Genomic DNA, 26,910 nt, shown 5'->3' with positions numbered 1-26,910 from the left:
TCAGGATTGTATCCATGGATGCTCCAGACATTTTTCGGCTGACGCTCGCTTTTCCGGATAATATTCCAGCATCGGTAAGAGAAAGCTGGCCAATAGGAGCGCCTCATTCTTCTGCCACTTGTGCCTCTTCACCAGAGTGTCGTACAGGCCGCAGGGGTTCAAATATGGAATCCTCAGGAGGTCACCTGTGGGGGAGGAGACGGGAAACTACTTTATATTTTTAAAGGGCAAGATTTAGAAGGGTTTTATCCAGGTCTGAAGCCAGAAATATTGATGAGGACACTGGTTGCCTGCAACGAAGAATCACTGGGGAAAAGAAAAGGTGTTTTTTAAATTGTTCTAACTGCTGCCACCAGGTGGCGCTCACTGCACACATCTGCTATAGAGAGTAGTTAAGCTAGTTAGCTCCACCTGCTGGTGGCTATGTGCATTGCATGCATAGAGAAAAGTGATGGAGAATAATAATAATAACTACTTTTCTTTATTTTTTTAGTTGGAATTGACATGTCTGCACTCTTCATACCTTGTTTATTAAAAAAGGTTGTAGAATTTTTTCCCGAAAAGGCAACTTTGGGGGGTATACGGCCAAGCAGCTCAATTATACAGGCGATATGATCTGAAATATATATAAAATAATAATAATTATTTTAATATTTGTTGCTATGCCCCATATTGACCCATATTCCTCTGTTTTCATAATATCAGATTGGGGTATATGAAGGTGTCTTCATCCCCCTCTACTGGCCAGATAGAGAACTGCTACCATTGAGAGATATTGGAAACCCGACTATATGCACTGGGATGGGTCAATAAATCTCACAGTTGCAAGAAAACCATCAACAAGCAGGTTCCTACCATCATCCCTTGAGAAGTTTTCCCCAGCTTGTGGCTCGAACAGGTAGAAGGAAGTGGCCATTTCAAATGCCTAAAGTGAGAAATCAGACTGTAAGGTACACCGAGACATAATAAACCCTTATACCTGCTTATTAACCCTTTAATAACCCCTCTGACATAGGAGCGTTTTGCAATCTCAATTAATCAGTTGTATACAGTCAGCTCCTGAACTCCCCCCAGTGGTGGCCGCAGGCAATCTGAATTTTATTATTACACTATGTCTTTGCAGGATATCAGAAAAATGGTATTTATGGATGTACATTCATATTAAGGAGTGAGCAGTGATTTCTGAGTTGGATTAAAGGGGTCGTCCATTTTTATTTTTTTTTATATCCATGTCCTTAGGATAAGTCATGATTAGATCAGTGATTGTCTGATATCTGTTATCAGCCAGTGTATGGAGGAGGAACACTGCACCATACACTGTGTAGTGACCGTTCTCAGCTACTGCAGCTCCAATATAGTGAATGATATCTGCTATCAACCTGTGTATGGAGGAAGAGCACAGCGCCATACACTGGGTAGTGGCCGTTCTCAGGTACTGCAGCTCCCATGAAGTGAATGCAAAGCAGTAGGACCTGGTAAAAGCTGATCGGTGTGGGGTGCTGGGTGTCTGGCCCCCACCTATCTAATATTTATGACCTATCCCAAGCATAATTTATCCATATCATAGTACTGGACAACCCATTTAAAGGAGAGAAGAGTTAAAGAGAAGATACCATACACGCGGTGCTCCATATATCGGCCGGGGTGCTGTATCCGGAGCCCAGCAGGACCTCCAGCGCCCGGTACTGTTGAGTTTGGATCTCATCAGAGAATGGCTTATACTGCAAGACAGAAGCAAATGGATCAAATCTGTAATTGATTTAGACTGTGGCGGCCTCTGATTTTTTTAACTAAAGAGGTTGTAAATAATCTCCAAAAACAGACCCCGTTTGGTATTCACCGCCCCATATCAGATCCTTGTGTCTTGCACTCATGCGTCACCCCCTTCTACTGTCTGTACAGCGCCACAATATGGAGGGTAGATTTTTTTTTATAAAGTTTGAAAATAATAAAAAGAATTGAAAATAATCTAATATATATAAAGCTGAGTGTGTGTATATGTATATGTGTGTGTATGTGTGTATGTATGTGTATGTATGTGTGTACGTATGTACGTGTGTGTGTGTGTGTTTATGTGTGAATGTACATATATGTATGTGTATATGTATGTATGTGTGTGCATGTGTGTGTGTGTGTATATATGTGTGTGTGTGTATGTATATATGTGTGTGTGTGTATATATATATATATATATATATATATTGTGAGACTGTGACCGGGGTTATCTATGACGGCCGGTATGTCTCGCCCCGGTTGTGCTCACTCCATGATAGAAAGTAACTCCACTCCAGGGTTAATGCTGTTTCCCTACAGGCTGAAAGAAGGGTTAAAAGGAAACAGGAACAAGGGCGGGGGTGCCGGGTGTGAGGGAGTGAACACAACTCCCTGAGTTTTCTGCCGGAGAGGCACATGTGTACTGTTGTGGACTTTTGTTTGAATATTAAACCGTGCGCTGTGAACCTTGGTGCCTGGATCCCGTGTCTTCTGCTGCGCAGCCGACCACGCTACCTCACATATGGTGGAGAATGCGGGCATGCCAGCCCGGTGAGGTGTAGCTTCCATTCCTGGTGACCCAGCAGCGCATGTCCTGGATTCGAGCGGCTATACTACAGCCCAAACCCGGCGACGCCATGGAGGACATACTAAAGCAGCTGGCTCAGGCTACTGCACAGCAACAACAGACGAATACACACCTGCTCCGGACGTTGGATCATCAGCAGCAATCCTTGAAATTGCAGGAACAGAGGCACCAAGAACAGATGGTCCTCCTGGCCAAGTCGATCCGTGCCGGACCGGCAGCAACAACCCCGGGATCGGGTGACGACGGCAGCGTCCGGAAAGCGGTGAGACAAGCGTTGCAAAAGATGACCCCGGGGGATGATGTGGAAGCGTTCCTGGCGGTGTTTGAGCGGGTGGCCGAGCGGGAAAAACTGCCGACCCCCCAGTGGGCTGAGGTATTGTCACCCTATCTGACGGGGGAGCCCCAAAAAGCGTACCTGGACCTCTGTACCGAGGACGCCATAGAATATGCGACTTTGAAAGCCGAAATACTGGCTCGGTTGGGGGTGAATACCTATGTACGGGCTCAGCGGGTAAATCAGTGGTTCTATGAGGAAGCCAAACCCGTACGCTCCCAGGCCTATGACTTGTTGCATCTCGTAAAAAAGTGGTTGCAGCCTGACACTCTGAGCCCGGCGCAAATGGTGGAAAGGGTAGTAGTTGATCGTTTTGTGCGCACTTTACCCGTCACCATTCAACGGTGGGTAGGACAGGGCGACCCGAGTACCCTGGACCAATTAGTGTCCCTGGTAGAGCGGCATGTGGCTACGCAGGACTTGATACGGGACACTGAGACTTTGCGTACCGCCCGTCGGTCCGGCCCCTCCAAGCCTAGGGCCAAGGACCCAACGCCGACACCGGTGCAGGAGTCCGCTACTGTCCCGTCTGAGGCCGCGCCCGCCGTCCCTGAGGTCCGGAAGGCTATGTACCCTAAACGACAACTCGTCAAGGGGGTTTCCTTCCCTATTAGATGTTGGCGGTGCCAGCGGGTGGGACATATGGAAGCCCAGTGTCCACTCACCACGGAGCCCATGGATTGTGGGGTTACCCGGCGGGGTTCAATGTATGCTCAGGTGGTGTGTACCACTATATCTCCTTATGTTTCTCCCTTATTTCTACCTTCTTTATCCTTTTTCTCTTTTTTTCTTTTCTTCACTCTTCATACTTACAGGATTTTCTTTCTTCCTCTCTAGCGGTTAGATCCTTTTAGGTTACCCCTCACACTACGACAATGGCTTCATGTTCTTTCCTTAGTCCCCAATAGGTTATTTTCCTTATATTTTCCTTGATGTAATGTCATGATGCATTTTGTAAATATTGTTTCTGTTTGTTTTTCTTTGTATACCATGTCTTTCTTAGTGCTCTTGACCCCTGGTGAAGGCTCCTGCGTGAGCCGCAACGTTGGGCGGGCAGTACAATAATTGGTGAAAAATAAAGAAATTCTGTTCAAGCATATTATACCTGGACTTACCCTTTTTTTCATACACTGTGTGCCGGGACTACTCCTCTTGAGTAGTTGACGGGGTGGCACAGCTGCCCGGTGCCCAGGTAAGGTACCCCCATTTCGCTCTTAAGCAGGATTTACTCTACCGGGTAGATGAAATACGGGGCGTGGGGGTAGAGCAGTTGGTGGTGCCCCATCCGTATCGCCGGCGGGTCCTCGACTTGGCTCATAAACACCTGATGAGTGGCCACTTAGGGGTCAAGAAAACGCAGGAGCGAATATTGCAAAGGTTCTATTGGCCCGGGGTCTTTGGGGAGGTAAAACGGTTCTGCGAAACCTGCCCGGAGTGTCAGCTTACCGCACCCCTGACCCACTTTCGCAGTCCGTTGGTACCGTTACCCATTATAGAAGTCCCTTTTGAACGGATAGGGATGGATCTGGTGGGGCCCCTCGTAAAGTCTGCTCGAGGGCACCAACACATCCTTGTGATCGTTGACTATGCCACCCGGTATCCAGAGGCGATACCTCTCAGACATACTGCGGCGAAGCTTATAGCTCGGGAGTTGTTTGCGGTGTTCTGCCGGGTGGGGTTGCCCAAGGAGATCCTTACGGATCAGGGGACCCCATTCATGTCTAAAGTGACCAAAGAGCTATGCCGGCTGCTCCAGATCAAGCAGTTGCGTACGTCTGTGTATCATCCTCAGACGGATGGGTTAGTAGAACGATTCAATAAAACCCTGAAAACCATGCTCAAAAGGGTGATCTCCAAAGACGGGAAAGACTGGGATATGATGCTTCCCTATTTGATGTTTGCCATACGAGAGGTGCCACAGGCATCCACGGGGTTTTCGCCTTTTGAGTTGTTATACGGGCGACATCCCCGGGGATTGTTGGACCTGGCAAAGGAAACATGGGAGCAAGAGCCCACCCCCCATAAAAGTGTGATTGAACACATTTTAGGAATGCAGAACCGCATAAGCGCGGTCATGCCAATTGTGAAGGAGCATTTACAGGAGGCTCAGGCCGCGCAAAGCGGCCGCTACAATAGACAAGCCACCGTGCGGACCTTTAAACCCGGGGATCGGGTGTTGGTTTTAATCCCCACGGCGGAGAGTAAATTCCTGGCTCAGTGGCAAGGCCCCTACGAGATAAAGGAAAGAGTCGGGGTGGTCAACTATAAAGTATTGCAGCCCGGTAGGCGGAAACCTGAACAAATATACCATGTCAACCTATTAAAACCGTGGCAGGAACGGGAAAGCCTGATGGCTGTTCTTTCCCCATCTCCCTCCTCTTCGGGTCGTTCAAACCCGGCTCCAGCGACCTCCGGAGAGGACGAACCGGAAGTAAGGATTGGAGAAGCCCTCACCAAGACACAGAGGCTAGAGGCCAGACGGCTGGTTCAGCAGAACCCCGATGTCTTCTCCGAGCTGCCTGGTAGGACCAGTCTGATACCACATGATATTGTCACCGAGCCCCACCTGAAGGTACGCCTGAAGTCATACCGCGTGCCGGAGGCTCGAAGACAAGCCATATCAGAGGAAGTGAAGACAATGCTACGCCTGGGGGTCATCGAAAAATCCCGGAGTGAATGGGCTAGTCCCATTGTCCTAATACCAAAACGCGATGGCTCCTTAAGGTTCTGCAATGACTTTAGGAGATTGAACGAAATATCCAAGTTCGATCTCTACCCCATGCCCCGGGTGGATGAGCTGATTGATAGGCTGGGACAGGCGCGATATTTCACCACGCTCGACCTGACCAAGGGGTATTGGCAGGTGCCACTGACGGAGTCCGCCAAGGAGAAAACCGCTTTTGTTACGCCGGAGGTTCTCTTCCACTATGTTGTCTTGCCTTTTGGGTTACATGGCGCTCCGGCCACGTTCCAGAGGTTGATGGACTTGGTGCTGGAACCCCACCAGGCGTATGCATCAGCGTACCTTGATGACATCATTATTTACAGCTCCGAGTGGCAGACCCACTTGGAACAGGTACAAGCGGTGGTGGACGCGCTTCGAACAGCTGGATTGACAGCCAATCCCAAGAAATGTGCGTTGGGACTCACGGAAGCCCGCTACTTGGGCTACGTGATAGGCCAAGGAGTGATTAAGCCCCAAATTAACAAGGTTGAGGCGATCCAGAAGTGGCCTAGACCCCTGACCACGAAGCAGGTTAGGGCCTTCCTGGGTATCGTGGGGTACTACAGGAGGTTTGTAAAAGATTTTGCGGGACTATCAGCCCCCTTGACGGACCTCCTCAAAGGCAAGAAGTCCGTCATGGTGCGCTGGACTCCGCAGGCCGAGGACTCCTTCCGGGCCCTGAAGGGGGTTCTGTGCGGACAGCCCGTTCTTGTAAACCCTGATTTCCGGAAGGAGTTCATAGTACAGACTGACGCCTCTGAGGTCGGCCTGGGGGCAGTGCTGTCTCAGGTGGTTCAGGGGGAGGAACACCCCGTCACCTTCTTAAGTAGGAAGCTCACCCCTCCCGAGCGGAATTATAGCGTAGTGGAGAAGGAGTGCCTGGCGATCAAGTGGGCCTTGGAGTCCCTACGCTATTACCTGCTGGGACGGCAGATTCGCTTGGTGACGGATCACTCTCCACTGGTCTGGATGAGGTCCGCCAAGGAACGGAATGCCCGGGTTACCCGGTGGTTCCTTTCTCTACAGAACTTCCGGTTTACGGTTGAACACCGGGCCAGTAGGTTGCAGGGCAATGCCGATGCCTTGTCCCGCGGCCCGTGTTTGATGGCGGGAGTTCAACCCCGCACGCTTGAACTGAGGGGGGGGGTATGTGAGACTGTGACCAGGGTTATCTATGACGGCCGGTATGTCTCGCCCCGGTTGTGCTCACTCCATGATAGAAAGTAACTCCACTCCAGGGTTAATGCTGTTTCCCTACAGGCTGAAGGAAGGGTTAAAAGGAAACAGGAACAAGGGCGGGGGTGCCGGGTGTGAGGGAGTGAACACAACTCCCTGAGTTTTCTGCCGGAGAGGCACATGTGTACTGTTGTGGACTTTTGTTTGAATATTAAACCGTGTGCTGTGAACCTTGGTGCCTGGATCCCGTGTCTTCTGCTGCGCAGCCGACCACGCTACCTCACAATATATATATATATGTGTGTGTGTGTGTATATGTGTATGTATGTATATGTGTGTGTGTATCTGTGTGTGTATCTGTGTATGTGTGAATGTATGTATACGTGTGTGTATGTATGTATGTATGTGTGTGTGTATGTATGTGTGTGTGTGTATGTCCGCTAAAGGAAGCCACACAGTCACAGTCAAAATTTTGCACAGACGCCCCATGTGACTCAGGAAACGTCGTAGATTATGTTTTCAGAGGAAAAATTATCCCTGCGCCTTACAGTTATTTGCCAAAAAACCTGTCTCCATTAAAGTGAATGGAGCTGGAAGCTACAGGTCATTAATAGCAGTTATAATTGTTTGCTATAGGAACAAAGGACAGTGTTAGTATAAGAAGCTTATGTGTGAGATAATATGATATCTGTGGAAAGATGGATAGAGACACACAGAGACAGAGACAGAGAGACATAGACAGATATACAGAGAGACAAAGAGACAAAAAGAGAAACAGAGAGAGAGAGAGAAGACACAGACAGTTACAAATGGAGACAGAAAGAAAAGGAGAGACAGAGAGACAGTTACAAACCCGGTCAACACCGGGTACCACAGCTAGTAACATAAGAAAATAAAATCTAGTCCTATAAAGTTACAGAATTTTTCCTATTAATGAGATCTTTTTTCCTTACTTAAAGGGCCCCTTCACTCAGTACGTGCCGTCCGATCTGTGGATAGAGGAGGAGAAGCTGAGCAGAAAGATATATAAATTTATTGGAAAAGATTCAGTGTAACTTGTATTTTATTCAGTGAAATCCTTGGACTTTGTGCAGGAGTCCAGTGGGCGGGGCTACCAGTGATTGACACTTATATCTGCATTAGCTCCACCCACTGGACTCCTACAAACACCTTGAATTTTAATGTCTCAAATACTAGCATTGCTGAATCTTTTCCCCATAAAGTGTGATCAGCTCCTCCTCTCCCATATCAACCCCTGAAGATCAGACGTCATTTTCAACCTGATGGTTTCTCTTTAAAGGAAAATTCTGTTTCAAAGTGATGGCCTGAAATCTTAATTTTTGGAAACTTTCTAAGCAAGTTCCTATTTTCCTTGACCCTTTGCTTACAGGGTCGTTCCAAAGGGGTCTCGTTTCTGTGCATAGCATCGCGGCATCGTTTTTATGGACATCCCTTGTCTGAGCTCGCGGGGTCCTCTGATGCATCTACATTACAACTTGTCATTTTTGGCCATGAGCTTCCCCCTTTGAAGACCATCATCACTCAATGGAGTGGAAGACTTACCGTCCAACACGCGCTGCCCAAATCCGCGATTTTCACCCCCAGCATGTCCGCATTTCCAGTCTCGAAGAGATGAGTCAAAAAATTGGTGTCGACCCCTAGAAAGAGACAATAATGGGATGACTTCCCGTAAAGAGTTTGACCTTCACGGTGGACGGAGGTGGTCCTACCATTCACGGTACCTCCGCGGGACCTGTTGTGGTTCCAGACCTCGGCCTCGGCCATGTACTGCTGGAAGTTGTCCGCCTTCACACACACCAGGATGTTTTCTGGCTTTATATCCGTGTGGATAATTCGGCATTTCTTATGGAGGAAGTTCAGACCTTGAAGAACCTTCAAGAGCAAAGACTTAATATTTAGGACACAAAGACTCCAAGTGTTTCAAAACTAGTGCTATTAGTCACAGTACCACCGAGTGTAAGGTATCGTGCAAAGACGTAAGAAAACATCACCACCTGTCTCCATTGAACTGAATGGGGTCAGAGCTGCAATACCTTAAACAACCTGCAGATAGGTGGGGGTGCTGTTTTACCGAAAAGTAGCTTTTTTTTTAAAATTTTGCACAATCTCTTTACTCGGATCAAAATGATTATGGGATCCACTTCAGCTCTTGAAAAACCCAAACCTCTTCCTTTAGAAAGTACATCCATCTTAGCCTAAAAAGGATCATTTTCAGGAGTATTAAGGGAAAGTACGAGGTCCCAGAAGTGTTTGCCCTAAGTGGTAGAAATTGATTCTTTTTGCCTTTTGTTTTCCGCTCTAATATATTATCTCCATTATATCCATATATCCATTAATGATCCGTCAGCCGTCTGTACAGTCCCGGTGCATTAGAGAGGAACATAAGAGGTGGTGATATTAGATGCCGACTTAGGCAGGAAAAATCATCACCACCACCATCTCCCTCCTCCCCCAGGGAGAAGCGTCACTGTGGAGGTAGGCAATGGGTCAAGGTGGTCTCCATCTGGCCATGGAGAGGTCCCTTTTCCTCCACTTTTTGGATATCGAGATGACAAACCCAAAGTGCCCCCTAGGGAGGTAGCTATGGATGGGGTGCAGCCTCATATAGGGGCAGTCCAGCGCCACCTCTCCTCCATGGGGGGCCATGGTGCATAATTTTGGACATCCATGTGCCCAAATAAATCCAATCAAAGACAATAACGTCTATGTTGGTGATTGGATATTGGTGGTAAATAACACTGAAATACGACCAATATTTTGACGGGGCCTAAGTCTGGATGGGAGTCACAAAGGGCCAGTTCGGTCAAAAGGACAATCCCATGCATGGCACGTACCTGCTGCAGGACCCTCTTCACACACGTCATCGGGAGACCCTGGGAGCCATAATTTTTCATCAGATGCAGAAGAGAAGGTCCCAGAAGCTCAAACACCAGACAGACATGTGGAGAGGAGTTATGGATCACGTGTTATGTTTGGGTTGAGTTTCCTTATAACTTTTCCACTGTAGCCAAGGTTGGATTACTCTTTGTAGGGACCCTCATCCGCCCCCTGTCCCCACCGGATCCCCCTACATGTATGAGGTGGCCTGGGATGCACCTAACCCCCTGCACTGAAGTCTATGGGGGAGGACTGAGCCATGGATCCATTACAGAGATCCCCACATTCTTCCACGAGCCATGTTTTTAATTTTACATCCACAAACCATTCATTTTACATCGCAACATATTGGCGAACAGGAAAAAAATCAAAATACAGTGAAACTGAACAATTTGTTTTCAAATTCTAGTGTAAGGACTTGCAAGACAATGAGCACCCTTGACGCGGGTTGCAAGTTTGCGTATTTTGGCCAAAATACAATCTAATGTATGTCTTTCATCTTTAGGAGGATGTAGATGGATCCTGGAGTTTTGGTGGAGTTATTGGATTATCTGTCCTATGGGGTGCACTTACCCATTGCTGGGCAGCCCCATGTCATGGTGCACTACACGTGTGTGACTGGTGCCCTATACAAGCCTTAACTGTGTGCATTTACAATAGTAACACCCAGGGCTGCCACTAGGAATTTCAGGGTCCTATACTGGCAAAAAAATTATTACCTCCCTCCTCATATATATGTCCTCATCCTGGGCCCTTCCTGGTAGACATGTTCCCATCCTGGGTTATTTGTCTCCACCATGAGCCCCTCCTATTATATATATCTCCCTCCTAGACATATTCTGGTATATACAGCGCCTTGGCGAAAGTATTCGACCCCCCCTTGAATTTTTCAACCTTTTCCCACATTTCAGGCTTCAAACATAAAGATAAAAATGTTAATGTTCTGGTGAAGAATCAACAACAAGTGGGACACAATTGTGAAGTTGAACGATATTTATTGCTTATTTTAATTTTTTGTAAAAAATAAAAAACAGAAAATTGGGGCGTGCAATATTATTCATCCCCTTTAAGTTAACACTTTGTAGCGCCCCCCTTTTGCTGCGATTACAGCTGCAGTCTCTTGGGGTATGTGTCTATCAGTTTTGCACATGGAGAGGCTGAAATTCTCGTCCATTCTTCCTTTGTAAACAGCTGGAGCTGAGTGAGGTTGGATGGAGGCGTTTGTGAACAGCAGTTTTCAGCTCTTTCCACAGATTCTCAATTGGGTTCAGGTCTGGACTGTGACTTGGCCATTCTAACACCTGGATATGTTTATTTGTGAACCATTCCATTGTAGATTTTGCTTTGTTTGGGATCATTGTCTTGTTGGAAGACAAATCTCTGTCCCAGTCTCAGGTCTTTTGCAGACTCCAACAGGTTTTCTTCAAGAATGGTCCTGTATTTGGCTCCATCCATCTTCCCATCAATTTTACCATCTTCCCTGTCCCTGCTGAAGAAAAGCAGGCCCAAACCATGATGCTGCCACCACCATGTTTGACAGTGGGGATGGTGTGTTCAGGGTGATGAGCTGTGTTGCATTTACACCAAACATATTGTTTGGCATTGTGCCCAAATAGTTTGATTTTGGTTTCATCCGACCAGAGCACCTTCTTCCACATGTTTGGTGTCTCCAGGTGGCTTGTGGCAAACTTTAAACTACACTTTTTATGGATATCTTTGAAAAATGGCTTTCTTCTTGCCACTCTTCCATAAAGAACAGATTTGTGCAGTGTACGACTGATTGTTGTCCTATGGACAGACTCTCCCACCTCAGCTGTAGATTACACACAGGCGGCTTATATTTATCATCATCAGTCATTTATGACAACATTGGATCATCCTCAGTGAACTTCTGGAGTGAGTTTGCTGCACTGAAAGTAAAGGGATGAATAATATTGGACGCCCCTTCGTTCACCTTCACAATTGTGTCCACTTGTTGTTGATTCTTCACCATAACATTAACATTTTCATCTTTATGTTTGAAGCCTGAAATGTGGGAAAAGGTTGAAAAATTCAAGGGGGCCGAATACTTTCACAAGGCACTGTAATTACCCCGGGCCCAGCCGGGCCCCCCTCTTTACTAGGCCCCATACACCAGTCATGGTTGTCATGCCCTGATGGCGGTCCTGGTAATACCCCATGGGAGTGTGAGTGGTTGATCATCAGTATTTTGCACCTGCGCTGCCTTCACCTTTATCCCTGCATCCAGCAGTGCAATAGTTAAACGCGGCTGCTTTTTTTTTTTTCCAGTATTCTAAAGTTTTGTCACAGCTGAAATCTGTTACAATGTATCTGCTTAGAAGGATATGAAGTCCATTTTCTCCAATCAGTTTAAAGTCATGTAGAAAGTGAATGATATTTTCTCCTTGGGATTCCTTTTTTCGGGCCCCGTTTACCTAAGAAGAGAGAAGACACTTATTAATGCTGACTTCACATGTGTCACACATAACGTCTTATGTTTTTCATGCTGCGGTCTTGCATCCTGGTCCTCATGTATCTCCCTGCTCGGGTCTTTTGTGCAGTTATTACACCATTGTACAAACTGCTATATGTCAGTAGTAGGAGAGTCTATACTCAGTGTTAATGAGCAGAACTTTGAATGCAGCTCTGAGGTGCACAGTCATGTGATAAGTTATTACACAGTTCAGCAGGGCGACTTCATCCAGTGCCGCCTCGTTAAACTTCTTCCCACTTTTTGATATTTTGACTGCCACATACTTCTTCTTTCTGTAAGGACAAAACCAGAAACAATCATCAGCATTGTGTAATACTCCATTTCTCCTGTGGGGGCGCTGTAAGGACACAGATTTGTCCACAGATCCCATTTAATTGCTTGAACATTCAGTAATAGAAAACTTTGTGATCTGTTTATTGCCAAGGAACCTTCCCAAAAATGAGAAATGGAACTTACTGGAAATCATGGCAGAGCCATACGGTGGAGAAATAGCCCCAGCCGACTTTGTGAATGACTTGGTATCTCCTGTTTAGTGTCTCCCCTGCTTCTATTGGATGGTATCCTCCTGCAAAAAGTAATGAGAAGCCATCAGCATCTGATTTTAGGCTTTTATACATAAATATGGATTGCTAATTAATTTCCCATTTAAAGGGATTGTCTGTAAGGATTTGCCCCAGGGGTATTTAGAATTGTCAGGTTATTAGTAATGTAAAATACTAATTTTCTGTTCATTTTATATAAATATGGTGAATTGATGACTTGATGTTGTCGGAATGTTGGGTGTAGTTCTCGCTGTGGACACTAGGTGTCACTGTTGCTTGAGCTGTATATGGACTTGCACCTGGAGACATTGGCACAATGTGGCTGAGCAACGTGGCAGACAAAAGCCCCCTGCGCTGAGAGGATCCAGAACTGGGGAGGTCATATGTCTGAGTGAGGGGTCTGAGGGGGGGCACCAAAGGGGGAAAAGAACAGCAAGAGGGAGTAGAAGCCAGAAAGAGAGCAACCTACTGATGAAGAAGGATGTCCTGAGCCATGGAGGAGGCGTCTCCGTCAGGGCAGTGGGACCGATCCACCGCAGGTAGAAGACTCAACCCACAACACGACCAAAGCCCCAGTCCTTATATCATCAGCGCATCCTAAACTGTACAGCGGCTGTATATAGGAAAGTGGCTGCCACATTACAGAACACAGAGATGCTGGAAACAAAACGCTCTCATCTCAGCTGAGCTCCTACCTTACTATGCAACTATAAGGTGACACTGCCTGGAACACAAATCTGCAGAGGACGCTGGGAGATTTCAGCACTAAAGCCTGAAAAGCCATACATTCAGCTCTGCTATAGCAGAGAATGTAATACAGGATGAATACAGTTTATGTTGTGTAGTGAGAATAGTGAGTGCAGCTCTGGAGGACAATACAGGATAAGTAATGTAACGTATGTACACAGTGACTGCACCAGCAGAATAGTGAGTGCAGCTCTGGAGGACAATACAGGATAAGTAATGTAACGTATGTACACAGTGACTGCACCAGCAGAATAGTGAGTTCAGCTCTGGAGTATAATACAAGATGTAACTCAGGATCAGTACAAGATAAGTAATGCAATGTATGTACAGTACACAGTGACTGCACCAGCAGAATAGTGAGTGCAGCTCTGTTGTTTAATACAGGATGCAACTCAGGATCAGTACAGGATAAATAATGTAATGTATATACACAGTGACTTCACCAGCAGAATAGTGAGTGCAGCTCTGGAGTATAATACAGGAGGTAACTCAGGATCAGTACAGGATAAGTAATGTAATGTATGTACACATGGCTGCACCAGCAGAATAGCGAGTGCAGCTCTGGAGTATAAAACAGGATGTAACTCAGGATCAGTAATGTAATGTATGTACACACAGTGACTGCACCAGCAGAATAGTGAGCGCAGCTCTGGGGTATAATACAGGATGTAACTCAGGATCAGTACAGGATAAGTAATGTATGTACAGAGTGACTGCACCAGCAGAATAGTGAGTGCAGCTCTGGAGTATAATACAAGACGTAACTATGGATCAGTAATGTAATGTATGTACACAGTGACTGCACCAGCAGAACAGTGAGTGCAGCTCTGGAGTGTAATAGAGGATGTAACTCAGGATAAGTAATGTAATGTATTACACAGTGACTGCACCAGCAGAATAGTGAGTTCAGCTCTGAAGTATAATACAGGATGTGATTCAGGATCAGTACAGAATAAGTAATATAATGTATATACACAGTAACTGCAGCAGCAGAAAAGTGAGTGCAGCTCTGGAGTATAATACAGGATAAGTAATGTAATATATGTACACAGTGACTGCAGCAGCAGAATAGTGAGTGCAGCTCTGGAGTATAATACAGGATGTAACTCAGGATCAGTACAGGATCAGTAATGTAAGGTATGTACACAGTGACTGCACCAGCAGAATAGTGAGTGCAGCTCTGGAGTATAATACAAGATGTAACTTAGGATCAGTACAGGATAAGTAATATATCATTTTCTTACATGGAATCACCTTCATTCCATGTAAGAAAATGATGTACCTCTAGAACAATATGATTGCAAATCGAACTTTTCATCTTATTATGGGCGATTCAACCAGTTGTAAGAAATCTTTAAACAACGGACTGGCCCAGGGATCAGTGCTGGCACCTCTCCTGTTTGCCCTGTACCTAGCTGATATTCCTAAAACAGTGTCACGGAAATTTGGATATGCCGATGACTGGGCACTTGCTATGGTAAGCAAAACAATGGAGGAAGCAGAGGACGTTCTTACAAAAGATCTTAGTGTAATGGGAAAGTACTTCCGACAATGGAGATTAAGGCTATGTGCGCACTAGAAATGTGAATTTTCTCAAGAAAATTTCTTGAGAAACTTCTGGGAGTGGAAGATTTCCGCACCTGCGGAAAAATCCGCGGCAAAAACGCATGCGGATTTGCCGCGGATTTGCCGCGGATTTGCCGCGGATTTGCCGCGGATTTACCGCAGGTTTGTCCCTGCAATAAATAATAAAGATAATCGATAGACAGATAATGGATAGAGGGAAAGATGGATAGATGAATAGATAGATAGATAGAGGGATAGATAGATAGATGAATAGATGAATAGATAGATAGATAGAGGGATAGATAGATAGATGAATAGATGAATAGATAGATAGATAGAGGGATAGATGGATAGATGAATAGATAGATAGATAGAGGGATAGATGGATGGATAGATAGATAGATAGAGGGATAGATGGATAGATAGATAGATAGATAGATAGATAGAGGGATAGATGGATAGATAGATAGATAGATAGATAGAGGGATAGATAGATAGATAGATAGATAGATAGATGAGAAAGACCTATATAATGTTCCACCTCCCTGCATTTTCTAAGCTGGCACCCTTTAGTGACTTTCATGTGGCACTAAAGGGTGCTTAGCCTTGTATTTAGCCATAAAATAAATAAATAATTAAAAAAAAACCACGTGAGGTCCCCCCATATTTTGTAGCCAGCTAGGGTAAAGCAGACGGCTGCAGCCTGCAGACCACCGCTGGCAGCTTCACCTTGGCTGATAATCCAAAACAGTGGGCACCCCACGCTGTTATTTTAAATTATATAAATAATTTAAAACAAAAAACGTGCGGTCCCCCCCATATTGGATCACCAGCCAAGGTAAAGCGGACAGCTGGGGTCTGATATTCTCAGACTAGGGAGGTCCACTGTTATTGGACACTCCCCAGCCTAAAAATAGCAGGCCGCAGCCGCCCCAGAAGTGGCGCATCCATTAGACGTGCCAATCCTGGCGCTTTGCCCCAGCTCATCCCGCGCCCTGGTGCGTTGGCAAACGGGGTAATATATGGGGTTGATGCCAGATGTGTAATGTCACCTGGCATCAAGCCCTGGGGTTGGTGAGGTCAGGCGTCTATCAGATACCCAACATCACCAACCCAGTCAGTAGTAATTAAAAAATAGACAACAAAAAAAGTTTTATTTGAAAAAACACTCCCCACATAGCCTCTTTAACCAATTTATTGAAAAGAACAATCAATCCACGTCCGGCGTAATCCAATAGGGGGGGGGTCCCACGGCGATCCATACCATAGTCGCTGTCCCAGTCAATGAAGAACAGAATGTTCCCCATTGGCTGGGAGAGCAATGCAGTGACCTGAGCTAACATCAATAGGTCAGCTCAGGTCACTGCAGGGGATGCCGAGCGCTGCCATCAGGAGCATAGATGAGATCATTACCTTCTGTGATCATCTCCTGTACTGCTGACGTCAGCGCTGTCACTGACTGCGTTGTCAGAAGTATCGCGAGAGCCCGTGACGTCACCGCTAGTGACAGTCTCGGGCCGCTCGTGAGACGGGCATAGACAGCGCTGACGTCAGGAGGCAGGAGATCGTCACAGCAGGTAATGATCTCACCTCCTGACAGCAGCGATCGTCATCCCCGCGGCTCCCAACACTGCAGGGTGTCAGTGTCTGCCTGCGCTGCAGCGTGACAGGCTGCTGACACTGCGGGCACACACTGACACGCTGCAGTGCAGGCAGCCGCGAGGCCGGAGCAGGACACAGACTGGCACCTGGAGGTCGCACGGAAGTGCTTCTGTGCGGCGTCCAGGGAGTGTGACGTCTGCTCCGCTTCCTCTTCCTGACATAATGACATCGCTTCCTGCAAAACCGCAGGCAGCGATGATCATTCCCGCAGGTAATTCGCGGCTATTCCGGGGGTATACCGCACATCATTGCTACCTGCGGAATACCCCCGGAATACCCCCGGTACCTGCGGAAATTAATGGACATGCACATTTTCTCAAGAATGTTTCTCGAGAAAATTTTCTCAAGAAATTTTCTTGAGAAAAATCCGCACAGTGCGCACAGCTATTTTTTTTTCTCATTGAATTTCATGGGAAATGTCTGCACAAAGATTGCAGACATTTCTCAAGAAATTTCCGGGGCAAATCCGCGGGTAAATCCGCAGGTAAAAAGCTCTAGTGCGCACATAGCCTAAAACCTAACCCATCAAAAACGGAAGTTTGTTGCTTTCATTTACACAATGCAAGTGCCAAGACTGAACTTAAAGTACAATTTGAAGGCCAATCTGTTAAACACAATTTCAATCCTAAGTACTTAGGTGTAACCCTTGATAGAAGTCTAACTTTTAAATCCCATCTGGATAAATTGGCACAGAAACTGAAAGCACGTAATAATATTATTCAGAAACTTTGTGGATCCTCCTGGGGCTCGGCAACATCTGTTTTGAGAACATCTACTCTTGCCCTGGTGTACTCTGCTGCAGAATACTGGGCTCCAGCATGGTTATCTCCTCTTGCCCTGGTGTACTCTGCTGCAGAATACTGGGCTCCAGCATGGTTATCTCCTCTTGCCCTGGTGTACTCTGCTGCAGAATACTGGGCTCCAGCATGGTTATCTACTCTTGCCCTGGTGTACTCTGCTGCAGAATACTGGGCTCCAGCATGGTTATCTACTCTTGCCCTGGTGTCCTCTGCTGCAGAATACTGGGCTCCAGCATGGTTATCTCCTCTTGCCCTGGTGTACTCTGCTGCAGAATACTGGGCTCCAGCATGGTTATCTACTCTTGCCCTGGTGTACTCTGCTGCAGAATACTGGGCTCCAGCATGGTTATCTACTCTTGCCCTGGTGTACTCTGCTGCAGAATACTGGGCTCCAGCATGGTTATCTACTCTTGCCCTGGTGTACTCTGCTGCAGAATACTGGGCTCCAGCATGGTTATCTACTCTTGCCCTGGTGTACTCTGCTGCAGAATACTGTGCTCCAGCATGGTTATCTACTCTTGCCCTGGTGTCCTCTGCTGCAGAATACTGGGCTCCAGCATGGTTATCTCCTCTTGCCCTGGTGTACTCTGCTGCAGAATACTGGGCTCCAGCATGGTTATCTACTCTTGCCCTGGTGTACTCTGCTGCAGAATACTGGGCTCCAGCATGGTTATCTACTCTTGCCCTGGTGTACTCTGCTGCAGAATACTGGGCTCCAGCATGGTTATCTACTCTTGCCCTGGTGTACTCTGCTGCAGAATACTGGGCTCCAGCATGGTTATCTACTCTTGCCCTGGTGTACTCTGCTGCAGAATACTGTGCTCCAGCATGGTTATCTACTCTTGCCCTGGTGTACTCTGCTGCAGAATACTGGGCTCCAGCATGGTTATCTACTCTTGCCCTGGTGTACTCTGCTGCAGAATACTGGGCTCCAGCATGGTTATCTACTCTTGCCCTGGTGTACTCTGCTGCAGAATACTGGGCTCCAGCATGGTCATCTCCTCTTGCCCTGGTGTACTCTGCTGCAGAATACTGTGCTCCAGCATGGTTATCTCCTCTTGTCCTGGTGTACTCTGCTGCAGAATACTGGGCTCCAGCATGGTTATCTACTCTTGCCCTGGTGTCCTCTGCTGCAGAATACTGGGCTCCAGCATGGTTATCTCCTCTTGTCCTGGTGTACTCTGCTGCAGAATACTGTGCTCCAGCATGGTTATCTCCTCTTGTCCTGGTGTACTCTGCTGCAGAATACTGTGCTCCAGCATGGTTATCTACTCTTGCCCTGGTGTACTCTGCTGCAGAATACTGGGCTCCAGCATGGTTATCTACTCTTGCCCTGGTGTACTCTGCTGCAGAATACTGGGCTCCAGCATGGTTATCTCCTCTTGCCCTGGTGTACTCTGCTGCAGAATACTGGGCTCCAGCATGGTCATCTCCTCTTGCCCTGGTGTACTCTGCTGCAGAATACTGGGCTCCAGCATGGTTATCTACTCTTGCCCTGGTGTCCTCTGCTGCAGAATACTGGGCTCCAGCATGGTTATCTACTCTTGCCCTGGTGTACTCTGCTGCAGAATACTGGGCTCCAGCATGGTTATCTACTCTTGCCCTGGTGTACTCTGCTGCAGAATACTGGGCTCCAGCATGGTTATCTACTCTTGCCCTGGTGTACTCTGCTGCAGAATACTGGGCTCCAGCATGGTTATCTACTCTTGCCCTGGTGTACTCTGCTGCAGAATACTGGGCTCCAGCATGGTTATCTACTCTTGCCCTGGTGTACTCTGCTGCAGAATACTGGGCTCCAGCATGGTTAAATAGCTGTCATGTAAACTTAATTGACACTCAGCTGAACAACTCTTTGCGTATAATATCTGGTGCTATTAGACCTACACCTGGTCACTGGTTACCTGTGCTGGGTCATATCGCACCCGCAAATCTAAGAAGACAAAAGCTCCTACTTAAAGAGTACACTAAAGTAGTGAATAATGAAAAACTTCCAATACACCAAAATATCAGAGATGTTACAATACAACGATTGAAATCAAGACACCCGCCCATCCGAACTGCAATCACCTTGCATGAACAAGACTTCAATTTAGAGGAGAAATGGCGAGAACTTTGGGTCAATGTAGTAGACGGTGATCCCCAAATGTTCCCTAATTTACAAAACCCTCCACCAGGCTTCAATCTACCAAGGAAAACATGGCTTACTCTAAATCGTATCAGAATAAACTTTGTCGTCTGTGCAGATTTTATGTATAAGTGGGGAAAATCTGACTCTCCCACCTGTGACTGTGGAGCAGATCGTCAAACTATCCAGCACATTGTTGAGGAGCCCCCTGAAATCCTACCATGGTGACAAGAAGGATTTCTATATTGTAAATGATAACGCTATTGCATATATAGAAAATCTTGATATTCAAATTTGATTTTTACCCTTTTGATATTTTTCAATCACTGTCTATTGTCTGGTGTTTATTTTTATATGATGGTAAGATATACGTTCAAACGATTAAAAAAAAAGTAATATATGATATTGGGGGGTCTTTTGCACCATTATAAATAATTGCCTATTACACTCACCGGGACAATACTCTGCGGGGTTTTCCTGGGCGGTGTCAGACATATTATTCGGTGCTTTTGTCTTGTTGCAGGATCTTGCCCTGAAATGTGATCAGACGCAGCGGATTACTGTATATATACATAGATTATATATATCTCATGTGATAATCTCAGCTTTGCCATCAGACTCTGCAGCTGCCCTCCCGCTGTCCTCGAGGACCCTTTCACCCTCTTCTTAGGTCCTTCATAACTGCCAAGACTGTGCAGGGCTCTGGCATTCAGTCCTGGCATCGAGGAGCTCAGATGTTACAGTAAGGACAGCGCTAATGGACGGGCAGCAGCGCCATCCTCATCCACGCGCCCCTTCTACTCTCAGCAAAATGCAGTTTTTAAGTAGACAAGAAAGTATAAGAGAAGAGGGCGACATGTCAGGATTTATTGAAGCATACATGGCAGTGCCCATACATGACAGTGCCCATACATGACAGTGCCCATACATGTCAGTGCCCATACATGACAGTGCCCATACATGACAGTGCCCATACATGAAAGTACCCATACATTGCAGTGCCCATACATGGAAGTGCCCACATATATATGTATATTCTTCAATAAACCCATTCATGACGACCTCTGCCAATTACGGGAAATGTCAAGTTAGAAAAAAAAATTGTTTTAGTCCCCTGTTAATTACATTTTTCGATTCTGACTCTGGAGGCCCCCACATTTCTATACATTATATTTATTTCATGTAATGATTAATTTGTCCTGTAGGGGCGCAGTAGGGATACTGAACACTTACTGGTGGGTTTCCTCACAGCTGACTACTGGGGGTCCCATTTCCAGGACCGCCTATTCATTGGGGATCCTCCAATTCTGTAAATTTGTTATATGGACCAAGGTCTAAATTAGGAAAACAAATTATTTTACATTTTTACTAAATATATCTGGCACTATATATAATGTCACTTTAAATGTGTCCAAGTATCTTCTCCAATCATGCACAGTATTTCCCCTCTTAGAGCTGCAGTTTGTGCTCCAGAGCTGCACTTCCTGAGGTTGTAATCATATTTAGCCATATTGGTGGTCAGGCTCTTCTTTGCTGCTCCTGAGCTCCTAGCTCCTGCCCTTCACCTCTTAGAGCAGCAGTTTGTGCTCCAGAGCTGCACTTCCTAAGTTTGTAACCATATTCAGCCATATTGGTGGTCAGGTTCCTCTTTACAACCCCTGAGCTCCTGCCCCTCTTTTCTCTACCTGCACAGTATTTCACATCTTGGAGCAGCAGTTTGTGCTCCACAGCTGCACTTCCTAAGTTTGTAACCATATTCAGCCATATTGGTGGTCAGGCTCCTCTTTACAACCCCTGAGGTTCTGCCCCTCTTTCTCCACCTGCACTATATTGCACCTCTTAAAGCAGCTGTTTGTGCTCCAGAGCTGCACTTCCTGAGGATGTTACCATATTCAGCCATATTGGTGGTCAGGCTCCTCTTTACAGCCTCTGAGTTCCTGCCCCTCTTTTCTCTACCTGCACAGTATTTAACTTCAGAGCAGCACTTTGTACTCCAGAGCTGCACTTCCTGAGGTTGTAACCATATTTAGCCACATTGGTGGCCAGATTTCTCTTTGCTACCCCTGATTTTCTGCCCCTCTTTTCTTTACCTGCAAATTATTTCCCCTATTGGAGCAGCAGTTTGTACTCCAGAGGTGCACTTCCTGAGGTTGTAACCATATGTAGCCATATTGGTGGTCAGGCTCCTCTTTAAAACCCCTGAGCTCCTGCCCCTCTTTTCTCTACCTGCATAGTATTTCACCTCTTAGAGCAGCTGTTGTTCTCCAGAGCTGCACTTCCTAAGTTTGTAACCATATTCACCCATATTGGTGGTCAGGCTCCTCTTTACAACCCCTGAGTTTCTGCCCCTCTTTCTCCACCTGCACTATATTGCACCTCTTAAAGCAGCTGTTGTTCTCCAGAGCTGCACTTTCTAGGTTTGTAATCATATTCATCCATATTGGTGGTGAGACTCCTCTTTAAAACCCCTGAGCTCCTGCCCCTCTTTTCTTTACCTGCACAATATGTCACGTCTTAGAGCAGCACTTTGTACTCCAGAGCTGCACTTCCTGAAGTTGTAATCATATTTAGCCATATTGGTGGTAAGGTTCCTCTTTGCTACCCCTGAGCGCTTGCCCCTTTTTTCTCTACCTGTACAATATTTCACCACTTGGAGCTGATGTTTGGGCTCCAGAGCTGCACCCATGTCCTTAGGTTTTACAGTTTTAGGGCATTAATGACTTATAAGGGAATTCTGCATTAATTTAGAGGAGGGGGGGCCCAGATTCAGTACCCCTCATAGCAGATTGGATATAATGGGCATTTCTTTCTTTGGAGGACCCAGCGCATATATATATATATGTTATTTATTTCTATGGGAATTATGTAATACCTCAATTCTCCTGTGGGGGTGCTGCACTGTACTTATTTTTAGGGCTCCCTGCTAATTAAAGGGGATTGTCCTAAACCAGCAGCCCTTTAACAAATTGATACTTAACCTTGAGAATTCTATGATTATGAATGGATTGTGGAATATTCCATCAGGGGGTGTAAATATAAGAAAACAGCAGTGCACCTTAGGGCGGTATAGTCGGTGTATCCCTTTAAGTCGCTATCCATACGTTAGCAGATAGGACGACGCAAATTGCGGTATTATCTTTAAATGACTTAAAGCCGCCCACGTTTTGCGAGGATAATCAGTGAATATTACAAGTAATCCAGACAGATCAGCGCGGCCGTCTAGTATCTTGCAAATCCACCTATGATGTAAAACGGCCTCGTATAATACAAGTATGCGCCAAGGCTTAGAGGACGGGGGTAGGGTTACACCCTAACGAGAACATCTGACTCCCCGGTGACTCTCATCCACTTTATTAATGATACAAGAGGATTTAAAGGTTTCCCCAGAAGGTACATCGACGATCTATTCTTAGGGGAAATTATAGATTTGATTAGTGGGGATTCCGCAGACCCCCCTAACTGATGGCAGAATCAGAGGAGCAGCAATCTGACCACCCTCTCTTTGCCTAGGAATCCCGACCACCTCTGATTACACTGCAGCAGTGGCCGGTAACCTAGGAAACTATTCAATAAAAAATCCCTCTACTCTTAAAATAAACTTTAAACTTGCTTATCTTTTGAATCACTTTGCAATTTTACCTATTTATCAAGAGGAGAAAAATACTAGAAAATGCTAGAAAAAAATAAATAAAAAAAATAATTGTCAAATGCCCAAATGACCTCGAAAAATTATTTTTGCTTTAAAAAAAAAATAAAAAAAAAATAAAAAATTGCTGCGGAGTGAAGTGAGATAGAAGCAACTCTGCGATTGGCCCTTTAAACCTCAGAATACTTTATATAAAATATTTACACTTATTAATTATAAACATAATATAGATATTAGTTCCTGTTACTATTTTGTTCACCTTTTTGCTTTTTTAATTTTTTTACACCACCTAAAATTTGATGTGCTTTTGCAGCTGACGCCTGGCATTGAGTGCTCCTCAGCCGAAATATTGAATTTGGTGACAATTTATGGCATTTTCAAGTGCAACAAAGTATAAAATCTAAATGTAGCTGTGTAATAAATTCCTTATGGACATCACAAAGGATAAATTTAGGGTTTGGTGTCTGGCAGATGCTTATCTCCACGTTTTATGGGGTCGGGGGACATTTACTGTTCCTATAAGTAACCCTGACATGTTGACATTGGCTCTTTGGACGCCCGCTCCGTTTTTTCAGTAATTGATGTTACTGAGGTTCGCTGGTGACAGTTCAGAATTTGGCACTTGGCTGATACTTGTTTCTTCCATGTAACCCAAGTGCAACAACAAGATGCAAATGTTGATTGATCTCTCAAAATTCTAAGAAACTTATTTATTAATTCTTGGAGCGTCGAAGCCAATTCCTGGAGCTCCCCTTTAAATATGTTATCTGATCAGAACCTTAAAGGAGCTCTCTGGAGCAAAAGATTAGAGCTAAAAGGGATCCTTAAAGGGATATTTCATTAGGAACAAGTTACAATATCAGCTATCTAGGGGATAAGTGATAATTTCTAGATCATTGGGGTCTTAGCATGCGCGCTACCGACCCATTTTAAAGGGAGTTTAAGTGTTCCATTCAAGCAATCAGTGGGGGTTCCCCGTGCTCAGACACCCACCAATCTAGAATAAGTGACCGGAATACCCCTTTCAAGTTTGCAATGTCTTGTAGAGTGTAAATGTGCTTGATCCGAGATTTTGGGGACCACACTGTATGGAGGGGTCTTACACATCAGTGATTTTATGAACAAGTTATGAATAATGAAAGTTTTTTTTAAAAAAACCCCAAAAGCGGGTATTTACTTTAAAAACACAGTGTTAATTTATACCTCTTTGTCTAATGTAGAGCTCACTGTAGAAACATAGGTAAATGGCAAAAATATAGCTGCCTGTAGTCACCACTAGGAGGAGCCTACTGTTTGTATATGGAATCCCATAATAAAGCTCCTGAGCTCCCTCTAGTGGCGACTGCTGGCAGTTAGATGCCCGTAGTCAGGACTAGAGGGAGCCTACTGTATACTGTTTGTATATGGAACCCAAAAAAGCTCCTGTGCTCCCTCTAGTGGTGACTCCAGGAAGTTAGAAGCCCATACTCACCACTAGGGAGAGTCTACTGCGTACTGTTTGTATATGGAGACCAATAGTAAAGGTCCTGAGCTCCCTCTAGTGGTGACTGCAGGAAGTTAGAAGCCCATACTCACCACAGGGAGAGCCTACTGTGTACTGTTTGTATATGGAACTCAATAACAAAGTCCTCTGCTTCCTCTAGTGGTGACTGTAGGTGCTTCCTCTAGTGGTGACTGTAGGGAGATAGAAGCTTATAGTCTTCACTAGAGGGAGCCTACTGTATACTGTTTGTATATGGAATCCCATAATAAAGCTCCTGAGCTCCCTCTAGTGGCGACTGCTGGAAGTTAGATGCCCGTAGTCAGGACTAGAGGGAGCCTACTGTATACTGTTTGTATATGGAACCCAAAAAGCTCCTGAGCTCCCTCTAGTGGTGACTGCAGGAAGGTAGAAGCCCATACTCACCACAGGGAGAGCCTACTGTGTACTGTTTGTATATGGAACTCAATAACAAAGTCCTGTGCTCCCTCTAGTGGTTACCGTAGGAAGTTAGAATCTTATAGTCTTCACTAGGGGGAGCCTACTGTATACTGTTTGTATATTCAACTCAGTAAGAAAGCTCCTGAGCTCCCTCTAGTGGCAACTGCAGGAAGTTAGAAGTCCGTAGTCACAACTAGGGGGAGGCTACTGTATACTGTTGTATATGCAACCCAATAATAAAGCTCATGAGCTCCCTCCAGTGGTGACTGCAGGAAGTTAGAAGCTCATAGTCATCACTAGAGGGAGGCTACTGTATACTGTTTGTATATTCAACTCAATTGTAATGCTCCTAAGCTCCCTCTAGTGGCGACTAAAGGAATTTAGAAGCTCATAATCACCATTAAGGGGAGCTTTCTGTAAACTGTTTGTAGATGGAACCCAATAAAGTTCTTGAGCTACCTCTATTGTCGACTCCAGAAGTTTGGAAGCATGTAGTCACCTCTAGGGAATCTTACTGTATACTGTAAATAAAGCTCCTGAGGTCCCTCTGGTGGCGACTGCAGGAAGTTAGAAGCCTATAGTCACCACTAAGGGGAGCCTACTGTATACTGTTTGTATATGGAACCCAATAATAAAGCTCTTGAGCTCCCTCTAGTGGCAACTGTAGGAAGTTAGAAGCCCTTAGTCCCCACTAGGGGGTGCTTACTGTATACTGTTTGTAAATAAAGCTCCTGAGCGCCCCCTCTTAGCGACTGCAGGAAGTTAGAAGCCCGAATTCACCACTGGGGGGGCTTACTGTATACCGTTTGCATATGGATCCCAATAATAAAGCTTTTGAGCTTCCTCTGGTGGCAACTACAGTAAGTAAGAAGCCCATAGTCGCGACTGGGGGGGAGCTTATTTTATACTATTTGTATATGGAACCCAGTAATAAAGCTCTTGAGCTCCCTCTAGTGATGTCTGCAGAAAGTTAGAAACCTGTAGTCATTGTAGTCACCACTAGGGGGAGCCTACTGTATACTGTTTGTATATGAAACCCAATAATAAAGCTCCTGAGCTCCCTCCAGTGGTGATTGCAGGAAGTTAGAAGCACATAGTCACCACTAGGGGGAGACTACAGTATACTGTTTGTATATGGAACCCAATAGTAAACCTCCTGAGCTCCCTCCAGTGGTGATTCCAGGAGGGTGGAATCACATTGTCACCACTAGGAGGAGCCTACGTATACCGTTTGTATATGGAATCCAATAATGAAGCTCTTGAGCTCCCTCTGGTGGCGACTGCAGGAAGATAGAATTTTATCATTTAACTTGGATTTGGGAAAAATGGAGCTAAGGTTTCCAGCTGAGAATATTAGACCTAAAAATGGCATGGTGTTAAATGATGCACAGGATATACATTTACACATCCACAGATAGGATCCCTCGGGATCCCAGCAGAACATGGTGACTTCATTGATAGAAAATTTAAGACTATATATATCCAGCAAAAAGCATGCATGAGATTTGTTTATAGCATTTTTGCAAAGGTGAGACATTAATTTCCAACTACCTCCCAAAAAAACTATTTTAATAATATGTCATATGGTAAAGCTGCAGAAAAAAGCAAATAACACCTGATCATGACTTACAATTCGCAGGTTATGGGGATGAGGCCCAGATCCGCGGCTCCGGGGGACCTGTACTTCTGGCTT

At 45.6% G+C, this 26,910-nt stretch overlaps 1 protein-coding gene across 1 annotated transcript; it reads right to left on the bottom strand.

The window, feature by feature from the left end:
• Positions 1-26,910, bottom strand: LOC142249117 (SRSF protein kinase 3-like). The gene is made up of 12 exons (XM_075320711.1): positions 26,848-26,910; positions 20,103-20,182; positions 12,665-12,773; positions 12,393-12,480; positions 12,062-12,149; positions 9,672-9,778; positions 8,559-8,709; positions 8,380-8,474; positions 1,614-1,721; positions 856-925; positions 524-616; positions 1-185 (listed from the first exon to the last, which is right to left on the bottom strand). Exons 2-12 carry the CDS (start codon positions 20,143-20,145, stop codon positions 1-3), a joined length of 1,137 nt encoding a protein of 378 aa, XP_075176826.1. The 5' UTR covers positions 20,146-20,182; positions 26,848-26,910.

The sequence above is a fragment of the Anomaloglossus baeobatrachus genome, chromosome 8, assembly GCF_048569485.1.
Source record: "Anomaloglossus baeobatrachus isolate aAnoBae1 chromosome 8, aAnoBae1.hap1, whole genome shotgun sequence".
NCBI classification, from domain to species: Eukaryota; Metazoa; Chordata; class Amphibia; order Anura; family Aromobatidae; genus Anomaloglossus; species Anomaloglossus baeobatrachus.
Note: the sequence above shows the minus strand (reverse complement) of the source record. Positions and strands in the feature narration are given on the sequence as shown.